Source organism: Balearica regulorum, chromosome 2 (genome assembly GCF_011004875.1).
Source record: "Balearica regulorum gibbericeps isolate bBalReg1 chromosome 2, bBalReg1.pri, whole genome shotgun sequence".
Classification (NCBI taxonomy): domain Eukaryota; kingdom Metazoa; phylum Chordata; class Aves; order Gruiformes; family Gruidae; genus Balearica; species Balearica regulorum.
This window is the reverse complement of record NC_046185.1, coordinates 58,242,093-58,263,246: the sequence shown is the minus strand read 5'-3', so window position 1 is coordinate 58,263,246 and position 21,154 is coordinate 58,242,093. Positions and strand designations below refer to the sequence as shown.

Here is a 21,154-nt window from a genome sequence, read left to right as displayed (position 1 = left end):
TTCAGCTTCTAAGAACAGTTCAGTCAGGTACAGGTAATCTTGGTAATCTATGGATTTAATAATTGATGGATATATTTTTTTTAATGTTTAAAATTAAGACTTGGATAACTGGACATGTGAATAGCTGTGCTGGGTTAGATAAAGTAGTTTAACCTGATGCCTTTTTCCTGATGCTAGCTTTAGAAGTTTCAAGTTGTAGCCAGGCCATTTTGCTTAACAACCAGTCATGATTTTGTCTAATTCTGATACTCAGATCCATACTTAATTATCCATTTATGGTTTTGTTTGTCTTAAACCTCTGGATGATGATTTTGCTGAGTGTCTTTTAGACTTCATGCTTTGAGAAATGGCAAGCAATTACTGAACTTCTCCATACCATGCCTCTCATGTTTTTCACCATGTGGACTCCAGGCATCTCTTTTTGATGCTGAAGAGTCCAAAACTATTTGATTTCTTCTGTAGAAGCCATTCCGTATCTTTGATTATCCATGTCCACCTCTTTTTGTTCTACTTGTAAAAAAGATTTGACTCTTTCTGCTGGTGCTGGAGCAAACGAACCCCCAACTAATCCTACAGAGGCTTGCAGCAGGAGTGAATGTTGGCACTTCAAACGTGCATTTAATCAGAAGTGTGGCAGTGTGATGCTATTTTTGTCTTTTTTTTTTTTTTTTTTCCCCAGAAGTGTTAAATGTTGCCTGTTGTAGCACTTGGCTTTTAACTTGAGATTTTAATTGTACTTACTGGCCCTGCTGCCAACAGATTTAAAATACTTTACAAATCTGGTTTTATTTTCCTTTTTATACCTGAAAGATCAAAATGTATTCCTTCGCCTAGTCTACAGCATACAGAACCCTGATCAGAACTTCAGACAGTACAATTATATCTGATATAATGTGAAAGGCTGGATCGTATTGTATGGTGGATATTGCTAAACTAAATAGCTTTATTTAAACAGTAATTGTATCTTATTTGAGCCGTGTATGTTACGTACACAGAGAAAAATGTAACTAAAAGGGGCCTAGGAAGAGCAGCCCGCTCACGCTGTGGCCTTTTCGGCGTACGGTACTCTGCGTGTGCCGAAGGGGACGCTGCACAATGCTCTCCTGGCGTTTGTGCGCGCCAGTCTGCCATTATAAAGTGGGTGCTAATTTCCCTTTACATATGCTAGGTACAATTGTAGAATACCAAAGGAGGGAAAAAAAAATAAAAGAGAAACATAGAAATGTTTTTGGATGCGAGTTTTAAGTTATTTAGCCTCTACAGCAGGAAGCAATGCTCTTGCTTGGCACCGGCTCGGGGAGAAGCTGGCACAAAGGGGGTGGCTGTGCCCTTCTGGTGCCCACGTGCGTGCAGGGGCAGGAACATAGTTCCTAAGTACGTGAATGACGATTCACTTTTTGGGCCTTGGCAGACCGTGCTCGTTGGAGCGCTGTCAGCCTTCCTGCGTGCCCTTGGCCTGTGTCTCCTGCCTCGCTTTGTGGTGCGGGGTGTTTGCGTTGCCAGGGCAGCACCCGTGACGGAGACGTGGCTCAGTGTCTATTGGGGGTGCAGGGGGGTGCGTGTCATCCTGCTCTCCGACGGCAGCTGTTTGCTTCTCGGGGGGGTGGGGTGCAGAACCTTCTGACACTCGGTGCAGAACCAGCGGCCCCAGGGTTATGAGGTAAGAACACCGCATCGTTATCCGTGTCTAAGGCAGACGTGGAAGCCTAGCATCTCGGAAAGAGATTAAAGCACTGCCCACGGACACAGAGGTTGCCGTGGGAGCCCCCGGAGCCAATCCCGCCTTCTCCGGCCCCGCGCAGCCGAGCCGTCGCCCGCCATTACGTCCGGGCCGGGTCTGACGGCGGCAGGGGGCGCTGCGGCGCCGGGCGGCGGCCGTTGGCGGCGGGGGGCGGGCGAGGACGCCATTGCGTTGCTATGAGCTGTTTCACCCTGCAGCGGCGGCAGCGGCGGGCGGCCCGGGCGCCGCTCCTCCTGCCGGCTGGCCGCTGCCTGCCTGTTTGCTGCGCGGGCCGGCCTGTCCGGCTGACTGGTGGCACTAGCGGGGCGGGGAGGATGAGCACGGCGGGACCGGGCGGCAGCAGCACAAGCAGCAGCAGCAGCAGCAGCAGCGCAAGCAGCAGTACCAGCAGCCGCTGCGGCCGCGGCGGGGCCGGTCACTGAGCCGAGGAGCACCGCGGCGGAGGCAGGGCATGGCGTTGCCGGGGGAGCGCGGCGCGGAGCCCCAGCCCGGCGCCTCCCGCCCCGCCGACGAGGAGGAGGACGGCGGCGGTGGCGGGGCCGGTGGGCAGCCGGAGGCGCTGTCGCTGGAGGAGATCCTCAGGCTTTACAACCAACCCATCAACGAGGAGCAGGCGTGGGCCGTGTGCTACCAGTGCTGCGGCTCGCTGCGGGCCCGCGCCCGCCGTGGCGAGACCCCCGCAGCCAGGCTGGGGGCGGCCGCCCACCTTCGCGTCTGGCGGGACGGCGCCGTCACCTTGGAGCAGGGCGAGCCCCACCGGCCGCCCCCGCCCGCCTCAGGTAAGGCCGGGTGCTCTGCCGCCGCCACCGACCCCCTTCAGCCCCCCCGGGTACGGCCCGGCCCGGCCCGGCCCAACAACGGCGGCAAGCCGTGTGTCGGGTGCGGGCGGCCGCCCTTCTCCCTCTGCCTTTGTCCGCGGGCTGTGGCGGCCGGGAGAAGACGGTCTCCTTCCCGCCGGAGGGTTGCGGTGAGGGAACGCTCGGCTCCTCAGCGGTGCCGAGGGCGGGCGGGGGTGTGTGTGGGGGTGTGTGTCCCCGCACCATCTCGGTTTAGTGCGTGGAAAGGTAAAAACCGGCGCCTTGAATTTAATCGGCTGCGTGCGGGTACAGGGGAAGTGAATGCAGGTTTAGTGTTTTATAATTGCATCGTCTTTTAGTGCGTAATACTGTGTCATCCGCACGTATAGCGCCTGCTTTTGGAGTTCCTTTGGCCATATTGCTCATCCTACGGTGTCTTTCAGAAATAGTTCGGCATCAAAAGACGCCTATTAGAAATAGATCAATTTAGAGGTGTGCTGACATTAAGTAAATAAGAAAGGGCCTTAGCACCTACCATCTGTTTCTTTTAAATACCCAGGAAAACCTATTTTGCATTGGAAAGGAAGAGAAGGGCGCATGTCTGTTTCTCAGCATTTCGAAGCTTCTGATTATAAATGTGGAAAGGAATATTTTTGTTGTTGCTGTTGCAAGTAAAGCTTGATTTCTGAAAAGAAACTAAAGCCAGGCAGTAGAAGGTCGTGATCAGTTCTCACACAGATGATGGTTTTCCCCAGTATCAACCTAGTCCATGTTCAGCGTCACTGAATTTTCCAGGAAGATGGAGGTTTGGGCATTTTAAAGTTATGTGAAGCAGAAGGCAATGGTAGATTCACAAAATGGGATTAATTGAGCCCTCAACCTTTAGAATATGGATATTATGCCTGATGTTACAATTTAATGAAGCCTTTTAATGGAGTGCCTGTCTGAAAAGTCTTTTGGCAGAGATTTGCAGTAATCCAGTTTGGAGCTCGTCAAAATATAGTCAGTGGAAGAGGGACATAATTTTATTCCACAATTGAAATGTATCTAATAATAACTTCCATTTAAATGTGATCTGATGTGCTTTTTAAATTATTTTAAAAAATAGTTTATTGTAATGTTTAATAAAATGCTAGACCAACACCCAGAAGTTCTAGGAAAATACTTCCCTGACCAAGGCACATGCATGTCACAAGAGCATTGAAGTTCTGTGTTGCATATTGTGTGCTGCTTTTACTTGGAGTGTTTTGAGATGATATCAGACTTCTTTCATTCTCTTTCCTACTGTAGGAAATATATTGATTTGCTATGTATTTCTTTCTTTTGTTGCTTTTTCCTTGCTATTTGTAGGCTTGTTCTATTTCCTCTTACAGTACATGTTTAATGGCCCCAACGAAGGTGTTGGATATATCTGGATATAAAGTTCAGGCCCCTCACTGACATCCAGCATATTTAGTTTATGCTAAAGCTGCATGCCATATCTGCGTTAGTCTTTTAAAATGTTTTAGTTAACATGTGCTAACCTGTGTATGTTGATACCGCATTTAAATCTTTGGATAGATGAGACTATTTTTCTCTTATCTCTTTTTTTTTAACCTTACTACTTACTTTTCGAAAATCTTAGACAGAGAGAGTGTGTGTGTGTGTGTGTGTGTATATATATATATATAAAAAAAACCAACCCCGAACCAGTCTGCTAAGACCTCCCAGGAAAGCATGAGGGGGAGGTAACCCAAGGAGAGTACCGCCTCCAGTGCATTTAATAGAAACGGGGAGGAGGGGAGATCTCTGCCAGATGTCCATTCCTAGACCGTACTCAGTGATCCCAGTTTTGCATCAGCCGCAGGCTGATAGGAGCCTGGATTTGAAAGGAGGCAGTCTTCCTTCTGGGATCCTCTCCCTGCCCCGGGTCTTCCTCATCTCCCTGACTTTGAATAGATTTCTGCAATATAGGTCGTTGCTCAGCGGTCAAGCTTTCACAAAAGATTTTGTGTGTTTGTGGGAGTAACTGTCATCAACATGAAACAAAGGTGGTCACAGTCAGTTGGCTTTTAATCTTCTTTAATTTGTGGAACTGTAGCAGGTTTTCACTGGAAATTGTTGTATGTGTGATACAGTGAATGTTAGTAATTCACTATACTGAATGTTGAAGAGTTGACAGTAGGCTTGCTTCTCTTTGGTATCTTTTGAACTGTCCCAGTTCTTTTCTTTATTACTCGCTACAGTGTCCTTAGGTGATGATTAATGAGCTTTCTGAGCCAATTTCAGCTTGAGCCTCTTGAACGGGTATTTATTCTTAGGCTCACGTATTCTGTTGAGTAGCAGTGAGAGCTTAAGAAGAGCCGTTGCCCTGGCACTGTGACTTGGGTAACAGTCCATCATAGTATGGGCCCTGAAGCTGTACGGGCACATTAATTTTACTCTTGAGATACAAATTCAAGTTTTCTTAAAAAGAAGTACTGATTATGTAGAAACCGATGGTACTTTTCCGAAGCTGTTTCTTGTGAAGCAATTTTCCAGTTAATGCACAAGACTTGAAATTCCAAGTAAAAATACTTGAAGAAATTGAAGAAATGCCCTTGAGATAGGAAACAAAGATGAGTTTCACTGATACCGGGGCAGAAAATCAACCTTGGAGTTGAATCCCTGTCCTTAACCAAAACCAAAGACTGATTCTCAGATCTCTCCAGTTTTATCTATATGTGGTCTATTAATATTTGGTTACCTTGTTTAAAAAAAACACTAAAAAACCCCCCAAAACCCAAAACAAACACCCCCACCCACCCCCCAACAAACTAATAAGGTTTTGGTTAAACAGAAGTAAAAAGATTAAGAATGAAAATGTTGCTTAGTTGTTCATTTTCACATAAGCATTGATATTACCTGAATCTCTGGCAAGAGGAGGATCAGGAAGGATTTCTGCTACTTGTTGTCCTGCCTTTGTATTTCAGACAGCTTAGGTTCATGTCAGGAGGTTTGTTAGAGCATTAGGGATTCTGTGGGTTAACACTCCGACCTGTAAAGCTATTTTGTTCTAGCAATGCATTAAAAAAAAGAAAGTATAGCTGTAGGTTGGTGCATAGGTTTGGATAATTCACAGGAACAAATATTGGCTGTTAGTTTCTATTTTTGTAAACAACAGAATCCTGTGTGGGCAAATAAAGGAGTCCCTGAAGAATGGTGTCTTTGGGTAGCAAACATTCGGGCTTTGTTTAGGACTGTGAAGAACGATGTGATCAGTCATGCCTGTCAGCGGGGCTCAGGCGAAGTCAGGAGCAAACGTGGCCGTGTCACAGAGTTTGCTTTAGAGATGCTGACGAAGCGATGTTTTCATGGTGTGTTGCAAACCTTATCGTTTTGCCAGAAAGGAAGTGAGTAGGAATAAACGTGAATATGCAGAAAATGAAGAGCTCGCTGTGGTCATCTTAGTATCAATCATTTTTGATTTTTGTCTGGTGTCTAAATATGACAGAAATGTGGGTTGCTTAGAAATACCCATGATGAAATTGAAGATACGATGTATAATATAACTAATGGATGTTTCAGGGCATTTGTTACTTGCAACATGTGATTTGACTCCTCCAAGCTCTTTTCTTGTGCAACAGTACTTGTAAGCATTTTTCTAATCTTGAAGCAATAATGAAGTGATAGATACCAAAGTAGAAAACCTGCCTGAGAGCTGGAAACGAACCTCCTACCCAGTACGTAGCTGCAGTAGAATGCCACGGGGCACAGGAGGCTGTTTTGTCAGGGTTGTGTTGTCACTGCGAGCCAGATAAGGGACTCTTGCTTCTCGGAGTGCCAGCTGTGCCGCCACCTTCCTGCGGGACAGTTTTGGGGATGAGCAGGCTTGGAGAAACTGGGAGTTTTCCACATGTGTTTTGTTAGTGCCAGGTCCCTGACTTAGCAAAGGCAGCTGCTGGTTTGGGGCATTGCAGTTGAGCTCCTGAAGAGAAACAGCCTTGAGGATCTCAGAAAGGGGCAAGGGCAGGTGGTTAGAAAACCGAACCACGCTGATTTCCAGCCGTTGGCTGTTGAGGGCTGGCACGCATGTGGTTCTCCTCAGCCTTCCCTCTCCCTCCCGAGAGCGTGGCTGTGCAGGTGGTGTCGGTGGCCCTTCTTTTGCCTTGTCCTCCAGCCCTGGAGGAGAAAGTACTGAGGGAAATTACTGCTGGCTTTATCAGAAGCAAGTCCTATGCAGATTTTTCTCTTGGAAATTTGCCAGGCGTTCAGTGGGAGGGCATAACGCATGGACTATTCTGGCTTTGAATCAAAGAGATCACAGAAAAGTTGACTGTGCGGTGGCTTTCATGGGACTTGGAGGGCTCAGGGTGAGACATGCTGGAGAGGAATAGCTTACGTTGTCTTGGCAGTTTTAATGACTTTCATGTCCTTCTTACGCCCTTGTGTGCCCGGGTATTGGAAGGCAGCATGGAGAAATACGGGATGAATAAATGCAAATTTAGCTTGTGTGCATCAAGACATTCTCGTCTGTCAGTCTCTTGTGGAGCACTGAGGAAAAATATGCAGAATTTTTAGAGGAAAATGAATGCACTGGCATTTTACATCTAATTTTGTTGACTCTTTTGAAAGATAATGGATGGGAGTAGTCTTGCTTGCTGTTTAAATTTCAAAACAGGTGTTGCTATGAATACTGCTAAAATAAATATTACCTCTAGAATTGACTTAATTATGCTCTGAATTCAGATTTTGTTCAAGGATATTCAGAAACATCTGTATTTAAAAATAGTAAAGTTTGATGTATTGACCCTCACCTTTTCCTGCAAGAGTTTTAAGAGAGAGATATATATACATACATGTTAATGTTGGAAGTCAAGGTAGGAAGAAAATGGCACTACACAGCAGAGAGGAGCCTCAGCGAGTTGATGCTTTATCTTTGCTCACTTGCTCTGCTGATCTATGGGAGAAAGAAAGCTTAGGCCTTATTTACGCTAGGCTTTGTGCCATCAGTGTGGTTCCCAGTACGTAAGGGTGAACTGGAAGGCTTCCAGTCATGGCTTATACTGATGCATCCCGTTCACTGGGAGTTAGGTGGTCTCTCTGTGAATGTAGGCAGATGGCTAGGGACCCTACGTAGGCAGCTCTGGTGGGGGAGGACAAAATAAGCAAAGAAAAGATCCCAACATAACAAAATAATATCTTGGGCTTGGGAGAAAAAAAAAAAAAAGCTTATGCCAAATGCCTGCACAAAAGAAATGGAAGTTGCCAACGGTGATAGGTGACCTCGGTTACCTTTATTTGTATGCAGAAATGTTGAAGATGGTAAGTAGGCAGTGAAGGAATAAAGACTAATTTAGTGTTGTCCGAAATCTGCATTTGTTCCTAACGAAAACTTCAGAGCAAAGAACTTTGAGGAGTTGTGGGCTCTTGATATTCATAACGACTTAAATTACAAATGTGGTATCTTTTACTTGAAAGGAGGTTTTCTTGACTAGTTCAATAAAAAATGTTGCTGTAGAAAGGAAATTAGAATTGTAGTTGTCATTATTAACAGTGATTGGAGTAGAGTGGAAAATGAGACATCTGCCATGATGTTGCAGAGAGTTAATACGTCTTTAAGAGGTATCACTGGGGAAAGAACAAAGATTCTTTTAAAAAAAAAAAAATGGATAATGGAGTCCAGCTTTGGGGACTGGCTGGAGGTGACAGTGTGCCCCGCAGTACTCAGCAAGAGGTGATGTGTAGGACTGGGGTAGCATGAGAAGGTAGCATGAAGATGGTAGCTGTGTGTGATGTGACACAGCGAGAGGGAGAGCGTGCCTTTAACAGGACGATTGAGAGAGCAAGATGTGATCAGAGCGACAGGCAGTGAAAATGACCTGCACGGCAGCAGCGCTGTGAATGAGTCTGACCTGAGCGTGACTGCGTTTGCCAAGTGTGGAGTAGGTGTGTTGCAGGTGACAGGAGGATTAAAGGATTAAACATAATATCCTGGATCCACGTTGGCAATGAACATATCTTTATAAAAGTGGGGAAGCTTTTTCATAATGTCTGTTAAAAGAAGACTGGAGAGTGTTCGCTCTCTGTTTCTGAATTATTTTACCACATTACAGCATTGGATCCAGTAAGGAGACAAACAGAATATTGTTCTATTCATGATAAAACATTAAGCTAGCTTGCATGACAGACACAACTATGAGTGCGTTATTGAATTTTATTACTGTGCACTTTGAGAGGAACAAAAGGAGATGAGTCAGTTTGTACAGTGTAAATACAAGACTGCAAAGACATAGCTGAGGTAGAGAAGAATTGAGAGAACTACTTTTTCATCTACTTGAGAGAGTTTATTAACAGCTGGAAAAAATTCTTAACAGATCCAATAGTGCTGTGTTATCAATTTAGAAAAGCTGTAACCTGCTTGAAACTCTGGGTGCATCAAATGTGATAGCAGAAACTGCTGGTGACTGCAATGGAGTCAGAATTCTGCCACAAGCACACATACTTTTTGAATGAGCAAGTAAGTGGATAGCTCCAGGAAAAAATTAGAATATGATTTGAGTAACAGAACTTTTAAAAAATAAACCAAAAACAAACAAAAAAAAAGAGACTTATGAACTCTGCATATTCACACTTTTTGGGAAGGGTTGATATCTGGACAGGCCAGAGGAAAGTGAGCGTAGTATCTGTACTTGAGCATCCGCAGAAGAGCCTGGCAGCTACAAATAGAGCTCAGCAGCACTTGGAGATGTATATCTACCACAATATTTATCTTAGAATAAAAAAAATGGATGTGATTCCTTGGTAAACTTACAGGTTTGCTAAAGAGGGTGAGCAGTGGAACACAGAAAGAATTGCGTGGTGACCACAGCCGTTTTCCTTCTACAGAGTAGAAATGGGACGAGACAAAGAGTGACCATTTAATTATATCTTAGGAGGTAGGACTAAGGTAGTATGCATTTGTTAATTTGGAATTAAAGAATATTATTTTAAAATATTTTTTATTACAAAATTTAACTGGGTAATAACACCGAAGACCTCTTAGTCATTACCTTTGCTTTGTGCAATGTACAGAGGGGATTGCTTATGACTGTAGGAAGTGAGGATTAACTTCAGTGAATCTGGGTGGAATGGAGAAAGACGAAGGCATGAAAAAAGATTGGCACAGGCTGCCTTCAGTCTGGTAACGTCTCTAAGAATTTTCCTTGTATTTTCTTACAAATTTCTTTCTCTTCCTTTTGCCTCTCCCATGAGAAAAATGAGGCATATAATTTCTAAATCATCGGCTACAGGCTGATACAGAAATCATGAGTCAGATCCAAAAAGCCACAAGCTGTAAAAACTCATCTGTTTCTTGTTGCCTTCTAATTACAGAGTTTAAAGGAAGGATATGTTGATCCTCAAAGCCGAAGAGTTTTACTTAAAGACATGGGTCTCCATACTCACTGCTCTGAGGGGTCTCTGATTGCCTCTCCTAATCCAGTCTCCTTCCTTCCACTTCCTTGAGTTCTTACTCTCCTTAACCTTCTTCCCTGCAGCCTGATGTCACTTACTCCTAAGCTATAATTTACCTACATTTGTCTTTGTCATTTTAATTTTTTTCTGTTTCTTTTTATCACGCAAGATTTCTCTGTCCTCCTCTGTTTATCTTGTAATATTCATCCTCTGCCAGAAGTCTGGCTCACTCCTGCTATGTCAATATTTTCCTCTCCATTTAATTATGAATCCTCTTCTTTGCATATTCATCTCTTTTCCTTACATTGCTTGGTTGCCTTTGCTTTCTTCATTCTTTCCCTTTCCTTTTATTGGTACTCATCTTGACTCTTGTATTGACTATCTGGTCAGATTTGGTGACTAACACTCCAGTTTCTGCAATCAGATGATGAAATGAGTCTGAACTTTTTTCCTTTTTCTTTTCTTTTTTTTTTTTTTTTAAAGGAGTTCCTCATTCTCTTAAGGGCAGGGAAAAGCCTGCTGTTGTAGCTACAGTGCTTCTTGAAGACGTAAAAGCTAGAAAGCAAATACAAATTCAACTTATCATTAATTTCGGGGCCTGACTAGACTGCTGAATTTGTGGATCTTGAGTTAGTGACTCCCACATTCTCCCTTGCACCCTTTCCTTTAATTAGCCCCTGTGTTCCTCCTTCGGCCACTTCTTCCGCTGTTGTTCAGTACTTATGGCTGTCTTTCCTGAAGGCAACTTGAGTTCTGCTATCGTGGAAATAGCTGCTCCATTTCACCCAAAACGTGCAGAAACGGGCTGTGGCATTTAACTAGAATATTCATCTTTTAACACAGGATGAGTTTCAGGTTTGTTGCCAATGCATACATCAGCTACACTGTTGCCTGAAAAATCAGTGCTACTGATTTCAATTCTGCAAGAAGCTGTCTTGAAGCAAATGGGTTTGGATCTATGCAGAGGAGTCTGAGGCATTAGAGGAAGGCTAGGAAGATGCTCTAAGCTGCAGGGCTCTTAGAGCAATGGTTATAGCTGAAATAGCAGCCATGTGATTGTGATGTCACATCACTAACATCAACTCTGTAGCTTAATTTTTCTTCGGGTGGTGGAGTGCAAATGGTTTTGTGCATCCTGCATGCTTTCTCATGAATATCCTGTGTCAATCCGTTTTAACATACTGAATTATCTATTTTGCTTTTAAAATTCAATCTTAAATTTGTGCTGCTTGCTATTGGCAGCAGTGCATGATACGCTTGCTATTTGTTATTAAATCTAGGAAGACCCTTTCTAACTGTGAGCTGTTAATCCTTGGAAGGCTGGGAAATTGTTCATCAGTGAAGCATGGGCTACAGATAAATTCAGTATAGTCTTTTTAACAGCATCCTGAGAGATTTTGTGAAAAGATTTATTTTTCCTGGTCTAAGTAGCAGCCTGAAGCTCCTGCCTTGAGGGATGAGTCAGTATGCTCTAATGCTTGATGAAAGTTTGGCATGACTCCTGTTGAGAGTTTGAAATAAGCATAATTTTCAAATAGAAAGTTTGAGGGAAAAATGAATGTGAAGGTTTGGATTTTTTTTTCTTGGTGGCAAATATGTCTCTGAAGACTGTTTTCAGAGATATAGGAAAAATCCAATTTAAGTCTCTTCCCCGTTGCAAAAACTGTTCATTGTTTTGCATTTCAGTAATCTGTGGGTGAAAAATCATGTAATCTTCCGAACTGTAACTTGTTTATAAATTGATGTTAATTTGACAGTTAAAGTTATGCTGTTTACTAGTAATGAATGCATTAGTCACTATCTGAAAGCTGTCATGGAAAAATACTCTTGAATTTTTTTTGGCAGTGAAAGTGGTGAGAATGCTACATAGATTAGTATCTAGTTGAATGGTTGTGAAGTCTGGATCTATGTTAAGTAGCAGCAGCTTAAATAATTTTGTAAGTCTTCACCTGTTTACCAGATAAGCACTTAGTACTGCTTGCAGACAGAGACTATTCTATGACTTCATATAGGGATTTTTTTTTTTCTCCCAGTGGAAATTAAGAGAGTGTGACCCTTAGGCTACACTTAAGAGGTTCTGAGTTTTCAGTCTGTCAGCTGGAGAAGAAATTTCTACTCCCAGCCAGTCTAAGTAAAGCCAGTCTAAGTAAATTGGCTTGCATGGGCCATACAAAAGCAAATTCATTTCAGTCTTGATAGACACAAGTAAGTACTTGTTTCTTGGGTCAATACTTTTGTTAATGCTGGTCTCTTCAGAAACGTAGGGAATTCCCAAAGGAGAGGATCCTGAAGTCACGGCAAACAGCTCAGGGAAATTTGCTAAGTGTGTAGCTGGACTGAAAGCACAGAGGCATGTGGAATGATATGGTTAATAATTACCATAATGCAGTATATATTAAAATGTTGTAAGTCAATTAGTAGTTTGCACCTGTCTAGAATACTGTCTGCAGTGCATTTGAGCTGGTGTGAGACTTAAACTGCTTGTTATTCCCCCTTCCTTCCCCAGTACATGGAATCATGGCAATACTGTTGTTTTTTAAAATGCTGGTATAAATGGGAATAAATGGTCCAGTTTAAGATGTTCCCTATGTTTTTATAATAAACAATGAATTGTGATTTGCTCTGAAAGAAGTAGTAAATTTTGATAGTACTATATATAAAATAAGGAAAGCTTCCTGACTTTGAGTGTTTTTCCTTGAAGAACAGCTTCCATGGAAGTTTATCAGAGTAGATGTATCAAAGGGGCTGTGAGATAAGTTTCTTGCTATTCGTTACAGAAATCCAAATTTTGCCTTGCGTGTTTTGGTCTGGGCTGATTTGTTTTGTGTTTGAAGACTTGGTTAGGAGTTCTATTAAAAGGATCTTTGCAGGACCTCAGCATTGCTATGAGGTGTAGCAATGAGTACTTTGTATCTGCGCTACTGAGAGCATCTAGTAGACAGTTTGACTCCTGTTCTGTTAGATCATAGGAGATGCAAGTCAAGCTATTTTAAATTATCAGTGATTGCAAACATTGGTGGCCTTCTGTATGGCATTGCATCATCATAGGTTTAAAATTACTACTTTTTTCTGAAGTAGTAATTTAAAAAAAAAAAAAAGTACCATTTTCCAAAAAAGGCAGTGCACTTTTTTCCCTCATCTTGACTACATTTCTGTGAATTAGTCTTGTGTCATGGAGATGCAGTGTTTTGGTAATTTTTCACTTATGTTTCGCAGAAGTAGCCCCTAAAATTAATGAATCTGCTAATAATTGTAGGACTATTTAAAAAAAAGTTCTCAGTAAATTTCTCCCATTTATAACTTATAACAATCACATGGATTTTACCATTTTAAACACAAAAAATCTGCTATGTGGATCTTGAAGTGAATCAACCAGAATCACCAGTCCTTTTAAAAAGATGATATGTAATGCAAGAGCTGCCTTTTTAATTCACTCTTCTGCTCTTCATTTTGAGGTCAGACTTCAGTGCTAAGCATTCAGCTTGCATTGGCAACAGTTCAAAATGAAGGTAAACAACTCTCACTCTGTTAGGTGGATGTTCCCTATTCATTCCAGATGTGTTTTAACCTTTAGTTTCAATGGGAAAGTGACCAGTTCAATGTGAAAAATGAATCTTTTTCTACACAGGTTACTCTAGTGCCGACAGTTTTGCGTGTCGTTCAGATCTAATGTATGAAGCCGGCATGATGGCTCTTCTGTGCAAACGCTGTGGTAACCAGTTGGTTGAACTTCCTTGGGCTTGTCAGGCAATCTGATAAAACAGTCCTTCTAGTTATGGCTACAAATTGTAGGCTTTTAGTAACTATTGCAGTAAATCCTTACATCCTTTGGCCACGCTGAGTGGTGTTCAGCAACCATTACCTGTAACATATGCTCTTGGTGTATGCGCAGTCAAGGTAACGCGCTGCTGTTCTAGTTTTTGAGTATATGGGGACTCAAAATCCTGTCATGCGTTTCCTAGGGTGCATGCCATCAGGCCCAAAATCACACGTTTTAGACCAGCATTGCAGGTGCAATGCAGCCAGAAAGCAAACAGGAAGAGTAAAATTCATTGTCTGTGTGTTTTGAAATTAGTTTTGGGTAGCTCCCCTTTGAAACAGATGTATTTCTGTAGAATACTTGACTTTCTCGAATAGTGTTTTTCCAACAGAAAATCATCCTGTCAGAATTACTTCACCCTACTTTGATATGAATTATTAATATGAAATTATAATTTTGCTGCTTTTAGTGAAGTGGTGCCTTCCTAATATGCTGTGAAATTTCAGTCTTATTTTTTGTTAAGCTGTCAAGCCGCTTACACTTTTATACCAAAGTGTTTTGTCTATGAGAAAATTAGATTTCAATTTGATGAAACAATCCAGAAACTTAATTTTTCTGTATTATATAAATTCCAAAGTGATGTTTCTGAACTTGGAGGAAATGCAAAAATTGATCAGAGGGATGTACAAAAATATTACAGTAATGTTTCAACTTTAATTTGCTTCAATGTTGTATTGTTGTTGAACTCTTTGATATCCCAGAAGTATCAGATGAAACAGTGGCTTTTGCCTGGTTTATGAATTAATGTTGTTTTTTTCTCTTGAAATAATTATTTGCTGCTGCTTAATTAAGCCAATATGTTTTCATGTTCCCTCCAAGGCCAAGCATCAATCATACAATTTAAATAATGAAGCCAGCCATTAAAAAGACACATCTTTTTAAAAGGGAGTATTGTGAAGGATCCAGGTAAAGAAGGCAAGCCTGGCGCCTTCTTGTTAATTCTGTGATGCATATATAATCGAAACATTATTGAAATGTATGATTAAAGCAAGGCAAAGAATATTTGGCGATTACTTAAAAAAAAAAAAAGTTATTCAAGTTTTTAGGTTTTTTATTTGTCCGTTGTCTTTTACTTAATCTGAAAACTTTTTTATTTCAATTACAGATAAATCGGGCCGTTTACACTGCACAGAAATGGAGGTAAGAGAAGTATTTTGTGTTCTCTGCTAGTGCTGATTTAGGTCAGTTCTTTTTCATTAACTTGCAGTGTAAATGTGGTACATTTATAGTGTGGAGTTATCATGGCAAAGTTCTACTGTGAAATGTGTATTTATGACTTTCATTATCAGCTGCAGAAATGTGTCTTAACATGGGATATTTAGTCTCACATTCAGAAACAGAGGAAAGAAAGGCCATGTGGTTTTCCAAAAACAAGGTTAGAGATATGTTATGCAGCCAATGTAATCTCATTTGATATTAATTTATTTTAGATAATTTCTGTTGGATAAATTCTCTAAATTCTTTACAAAGGACTAGTAGGTCATGGACTAATACTTAGTATTTATAGAATAGCTTGGTGATTTTTGACAACCCATGAATTTGTGTGGAAGCAGAGAAGACAAGTGATCCCAGGGTTGCTTGTCTAAAGACATTCTGATTTCAGATGCTTTTATTATTTCCTTTAATTTATCACTTGGCCAATTCACAACCAAGAAATATTGTTGTATGTCGTGCTGGGGTAGCAACAGAAACACAAATCCAGTTAAATCTGCTTGATTTAGATCTTGACCATTATTTCACTCTGTATCTTTGATACTAAGCTGTGACTAGTGTTGTAAGAATGTTCAAACTATCATTTTGCCAGATTCATAGGTTTAATCCAAGACTGAAAGGAAAACTAAGTAGAACACCTTGTTGAACAAGATGTGGACTCATAGCATAATTTTTATTATCATACAGAGCAAATAATATAGTCTACTCCTTAAATAAACTTTTCCAGCAATAAGTATAATTTCTGTGTCCTTTGCAGGGCAGTCTTTTCTCACTGCCTTTGAACTTTCTTTGAAATGTAAAACTGAGTTTTTACTTCAACTGTTCTATCAATACCTCAGGCTGAGCCTGGAGATGGGGCAAGTGCATGCATCTTAATTGGTGGGTTGTCTGTTTTCTTATCAATAATATATATGAGGGTGACAAACTGCTGTTACTGACTGGTTTATACATATGAACTGTGCATGAAAATGACCGGTTTAAAGGCAAAATGAAGGGCCAGCTAATTCAACTACGAAGAGTAAAAGGCTAAGGCCATCCAGATTTTTGCAAGTATTAATAACAATAAAAAAAGGAAATGTTCTTTCTGCAGGATACAGTGTAAGGCGTAATTCCTAACTGATGTGAGTACAGAAATTGGAAGCAGGCACGTTTTGTTTCTTTGTGTGTTCAATTTAAGCAAATGCATCCTGGTTTTCTTTCAGCATTTGTAAAATCTCAGTTTGTAAATCTAGTACCTTATTTATAAATGATAATCTAGTGTATCATTTGCTTTGCATACTAAATATTATTTACAATTTTGCTTTGCTTTTTTTAACAGAAGGTAATGAAAGGCCTTAACAGTAAAAATACAGATAATAATAATAAAAAAATAATAAACCCCAATAACATATTTTTAACAAAACATAAAATCTTTCACTTTGGGAAAGTAAAAGTGCTTTTGTTTCAAACAAAAATGTCTAGTGAGACTCAGTTGGATACGTTATACTTCATCTTCCATGGGAAAAGAGTTTTTAAATTTTGATATTTTAAAAATATTTGTTGTTGATAGTTAGAAAGAAAAGCAGATTAGAATTTCCCATGAGACAGAGGCTTCGTTTTAAATTGTCTCTAATAAGCTGCACTGTGACCATTAGCATATTGACTCTTCTGTTTATCTGTGTCATTTTGAAGGAGGCTGCGAAGGAGTCAGTGGCTTTTTCCTCCCCCAAAATTCCTTTGGGGCTGCAGCTTTAGACTTGGAGTTGGTGATGTTTGTGTTTTTCAGAACTAGGAGTTCAGCAGAGAGAGCCCATCTCACTTTTTTCATTCCTGTGGAAGAGTGTGGCCTGACTTAATTTATTAGAATATGTGGGAAACCTCTTAAAATTGTAACTAATATCAATCATAACATTTTTGCAGAACAGATAAACTATCCTGAACTGGTACACTGTCTGTTTCAAGGTGGCAATATGAGTGGTGTGTGAAGTTCAGAGTCCAGATGCCATAGCCATAATGGGGAACATGGGAGTAAGGAATAAGGTGACCTTATTTAATCTGCATCTGCCTATGACTCTGTTACGTACATAATGATAGCACTCCTTAGTTGTCTCAGCCGAGGTGGTAAAGATTATATAAAATATGCCAGCCTCATTTGTAAACATTTAATACTCATATAGAAAGTATTCTGTGAATGATAAGTGAATCATATGTAGGAGGGTTTAATTGCCATGTATTTGAAAAGACTGCCTAACTGAGCACGGGCCTGTTGTGTACGATTAATGTAGTTAACCAGTATGTATGCTAATACAGAGATATATGCAACCTCTCACATTTGTTTAAAAGTCAGAAATGAATTAATTAGACAGTCCCAAACAATGGTGAATAAATTGTTCAACACCGTTCAGCTTAGGTCAAATTCCAAAAAGAATCACTCGTAGAAATGTTTTAGGGAGACTTTGTGTGTTCTGTATGCAAATTCTATTTATGAGCTATCAGATATAGGTATTGCTAATTATTAAAGATCTTAACATACAGTGAAAATTATAATACTTGTCTATGGAGCTAAAACTGCCTTTTTTTATCTTTTCGTTGGGAACTTGTAATATTGACTATATTTCAGATAATAATTTAGGGAAATAAATATTTAGGTTATAAGGATGCTCTGTTTGCTTTGGTACAAATAAGAATATACTTATTAGTTTGTTGTAGTGACACAAACAAAATCAACTACCTCTCATGCTGATGAAAATGAGACCGTGTATTTAATAGCACAGAATGTTAGAATTTCAAAAGAGGCGTCATAATTTTACATTACAAATAATGCCACACCTACATTAAAGTGTGTTACCTGCTCTAAATTTGAGCAGTGTAAAATGGGTGTATTTAGCATCTACTAATGTCTACGATTCATTTTTTTATCCTTGTTGAGTGTAAACAAAAGTAACATTGACTGAGGGGTAGTTGCTGCAGTGAACAATCCTTGTCATGCCTAGTGATAATCACTTCGTTCTACTTCCTCAGCATTAACCTTATAGTGACAAGGGAAAAAAAAGTCACTGCAGAGAGGACCGGCAAAAATGTTTTTTCAGAAGGATTTCTTTTAGTAAAATATAGCTGAGTTTGTCTTCCATCAAGTTTTGATTATGCATTGGAAAAATAAAATTCTGTATGAGTGCTTGGTTACAAATCTGGTAATTCTACATAAGTTTTTTATTCCTTGTGCTGTTAAGAGGAGAATTAACAGGGAGTCAGGATTGCCTTCTAGAAATCGAAGTAAAATCATGCATCTTTTCTTGCAAGCATTAAGCCATGCTTGAGTATTATGTGCCAGTTCTGATAAGTGAAGTGCTCATCCCTTGCTGATGGAATTATGTCACAGAGAAGCTGCACATCCAGCCTTTGAGGGACCTGTTATTTTAGATACCTGAAAGCCCTTTATGCTTGTTCATTGATGTGGTGGTTCTGTGGCAGTAAGTCTGACCTCCTGATTTTCCTGAATTACTTCACAGTCACAAAGAAACAGCTTAACAGACACTTGATTAAATAGCAAATGCACACAAAAAAGTAGAATTTAGGTTTTGATCTTTTGTGTTTTGCAATGAGCTGCTTTTTCAAGAGGAGCTTTGTTTTTTGTCATTTGTATAAGTGTTTACAGCGCATCAGGAGGAGGTTGATCTTGGAGGAAAATGGACTTCTGTTGTTTACTTGCTATAAAAGCTTGGCACATCGCCCTTTTCATTCAAGCAATTTCATTAGGAATACACAGTGAATATTGGGCTGGAGAACTAATAATGTATTTGACTAAGCTGATTTAGTGGTAGTCAAATCCTGCCATCTGTCCGGAGTCTCAAAGAGACATCAACTATTCCTTGTAAAGGCTTTGTAATTTTGTAGTGTAGTATGATGTGCCTTTAATAATCTACACGCCCTAAAGTCACACAGCATTTATGATGAAATCTTCATTCCAGTGATGCCACCGATAAACCTTTCAATCAGCTGGGGAAGACTCCAGAGGCAGACTTCAGCTTTGGTCTTCTGACAATTTCAGATAATGGCTGGCAGAAAACTAGGTCTTACAATAACTTTGATCCCTCTGGGGAACGTTTTACCTGTGAAAAGCACCAATAGCAGAGCACAGAGCATGAAGTTAGGTGGCATTGGTGGGGTTTTTTGATGTGTTTTTGGTTTGTTTTTTGAAATCTCAAAGCACAAAAATATTCCCCATATGGTTACCCTGTGGTAACTACAGAATTGCCCATTTTTTTTCATGAGACTAAATGTGAAAGTTTGCAAATATAGTTTATATGACTCTGAAAGGGATCTCAGAATGTGGGGAGAATAAGGTAATTTGTACAGGTCTTTAGTTTTTGCAGAACCCTGTCTATATAAATTCTATTTATTATGCTTGATAAGATACCTATCACATCAATGACATGCTGTCATATCTATGGTAGCTATCATATGTACTGATTAATATTGCGTCTGTTAGCTTTAAGGTGCTATTTTTTTCAGTCAACCAGTGTCAGTGGAGATGTTTGCTTGTCTGTTCAGGATGAGAGTAATCTGATTCTCATTCAAACTGCAGAGAAAAGCTAAAATTTATACGTTGTTTGCATGCCTACAATTTAATGGCCTTTTGTATTGTCCTTCTTTGTTGTGTATAATAAAAGACAAGTTTAGAGTATCAGTATGAAATGAGAATGCTATGTTTCATACCTTTTTGCAGCCGTTCTTTCCCCACACCATTTCAATCCACATAGCACTTGCACTTGCAGTGGTGAAGTTGGGGTACTGGATAGGTTCAGGGGGAGGTTTGATTTCAAGGAAGCCAAGAGAAATTAGACTTTAGCATATAATTTTTTAAGTGAGCAAGGAGCACTTTGAGCTGGTTAAGTATCCAACTATAATGTTGCATTCATTTTGTACTGCATTTTTCCTTCCAGATGTTCTACTCTTGATATTGTAGTTATCTTGCTGTAGGACATGAGTAACTACCTCTGACTGAAGTGGGTATTAGTGGTGTTCTGTGAAGAACAGACATGGATTTGTTTGGGTTTTTTGGTAAAATGTTATGGTCCTACTAGATTATTAAATCACCTTAAGAGAGAAAATTCCTCAAATAGACATTTTTTATGTGTGTTCCTAATTGATCACTAATTTTTCTTATTTCTGGGTGGCTGGGTTTAGTAGCTATCTGACTCTAACATAAAGGCCCTTGAATATCTAAGCAGTATTATTTCAACTATAACATGCATTACTGAATTAGGCTAATTTTAACATAGCTAAGATAACCTAATTGCTTGTTTATCAGTTTTGAATTTGGTCAGTTGTCAAAGAAAACAGGAACTCAAGGGAGCAAACCACTTAACTGAACCACTGAAGTGAAATTATTAGGTACCAGTTTTTCAACTTAAAATTTAAAAGCAAATTTTGTTTTAAATTTAACCATTAAGAAAATGAGGGAAGGATTGAAAGATGAAACTAACAATATCAGTAAGTTTATTTTCAAAATGTGAAGAGATTTAAAGTGAGAGAAATATTTGACTGACGTGAATCCAGAATGCTGCCCCCTACTTTGTTTAATGACACTTACGCTCTTCTTTTCAGTGATAGCTTTTATTAACATTGAGTCATGCTTTGAACACACTTAGAAATATTGATCCGGTTCATCTAAACCCTTCTTGTATGAAGTAGATCATGTTTTAACATATAAATTCTTAGCCACTTTACACTTTGCATGTGTAGAATACCCAGCAATTTATACTTGGGAAAATAACATAGTGGAAGGCTTTTTCTAATGCCGCTTTAGCTGACCTAATGCAGATGAACGTGTGGAATTTTTATGAACAAGTATATGGTATGGTTAATCTTTGTTTAGCCTTTAATTTTTCTTGCTGCTTTCTGCTGTCTTGTCTCTGCTGGGAGCAAAAGAGCTGCTGTCCTCTGGTTGCAAACATGCAGAAGTTTCAGTTATTGCAAGAGAAGGGAGTGGAAACATGGTGTCCCCTCACAGGATTCCCAAAGGTTACTCGGGGAAAATACTAAGAGTAAAGCTTAATTGGAATTCTAGTCAGATACCCATTTTCAGTAGATTAATAACAAGGCAGGTCATGGTGGCCTGTTCAGAAATTCCCAGTAACAGTGTCTTTGAGCCTTCAAAAATCACAAGGCTTATTCTAGCATACAGTGAGA

At 40.2% G+C, this 21,154-nt stretch overlaps 2 protein-coding genes across 5 annotated transcripts in view; one reads left to right on the top strand and one right to left on the bottom strand.

Annotated features, from left to right (window-relative positions):
- Positions 1 to 21,154, bottom strand: part of PSMG2 (proteasome assembly chaperone 2) — a 152,687-nt gene that overhangs the window by 24,617 nt on the left and 106,916 nt on the right. The gene's annotated exons all lie outside the window — the stretch shown is intronic.
- Positions 1,928 to 21,154, top strand: part of SPIRE1 (spire type actin nucleation factor 1) — a 137,175-nt gene continuing 117,948 nt past the window's right edge. For all 4 annotated transcript variants that reach the window (XM_075744481.1, XM_075744478.1, XM_075744483.1 and 1 more), the window contains exons 1-2: positions 1,928 to 2,520; positions 14,877 to 14,911. In XM_075744481.1, the coding sequence (XP_075600596.1) occupies positions 2,193 to 2,520; positions 14,877 to 14,911 (363 nt within the window). In that variant the 5' untranslated portion in view covers positions 1,928 to 2,192. The remainder of the gene's footprint in view (positions 2,521 to 14,876; positions 14,912 to 21,154) is intronic.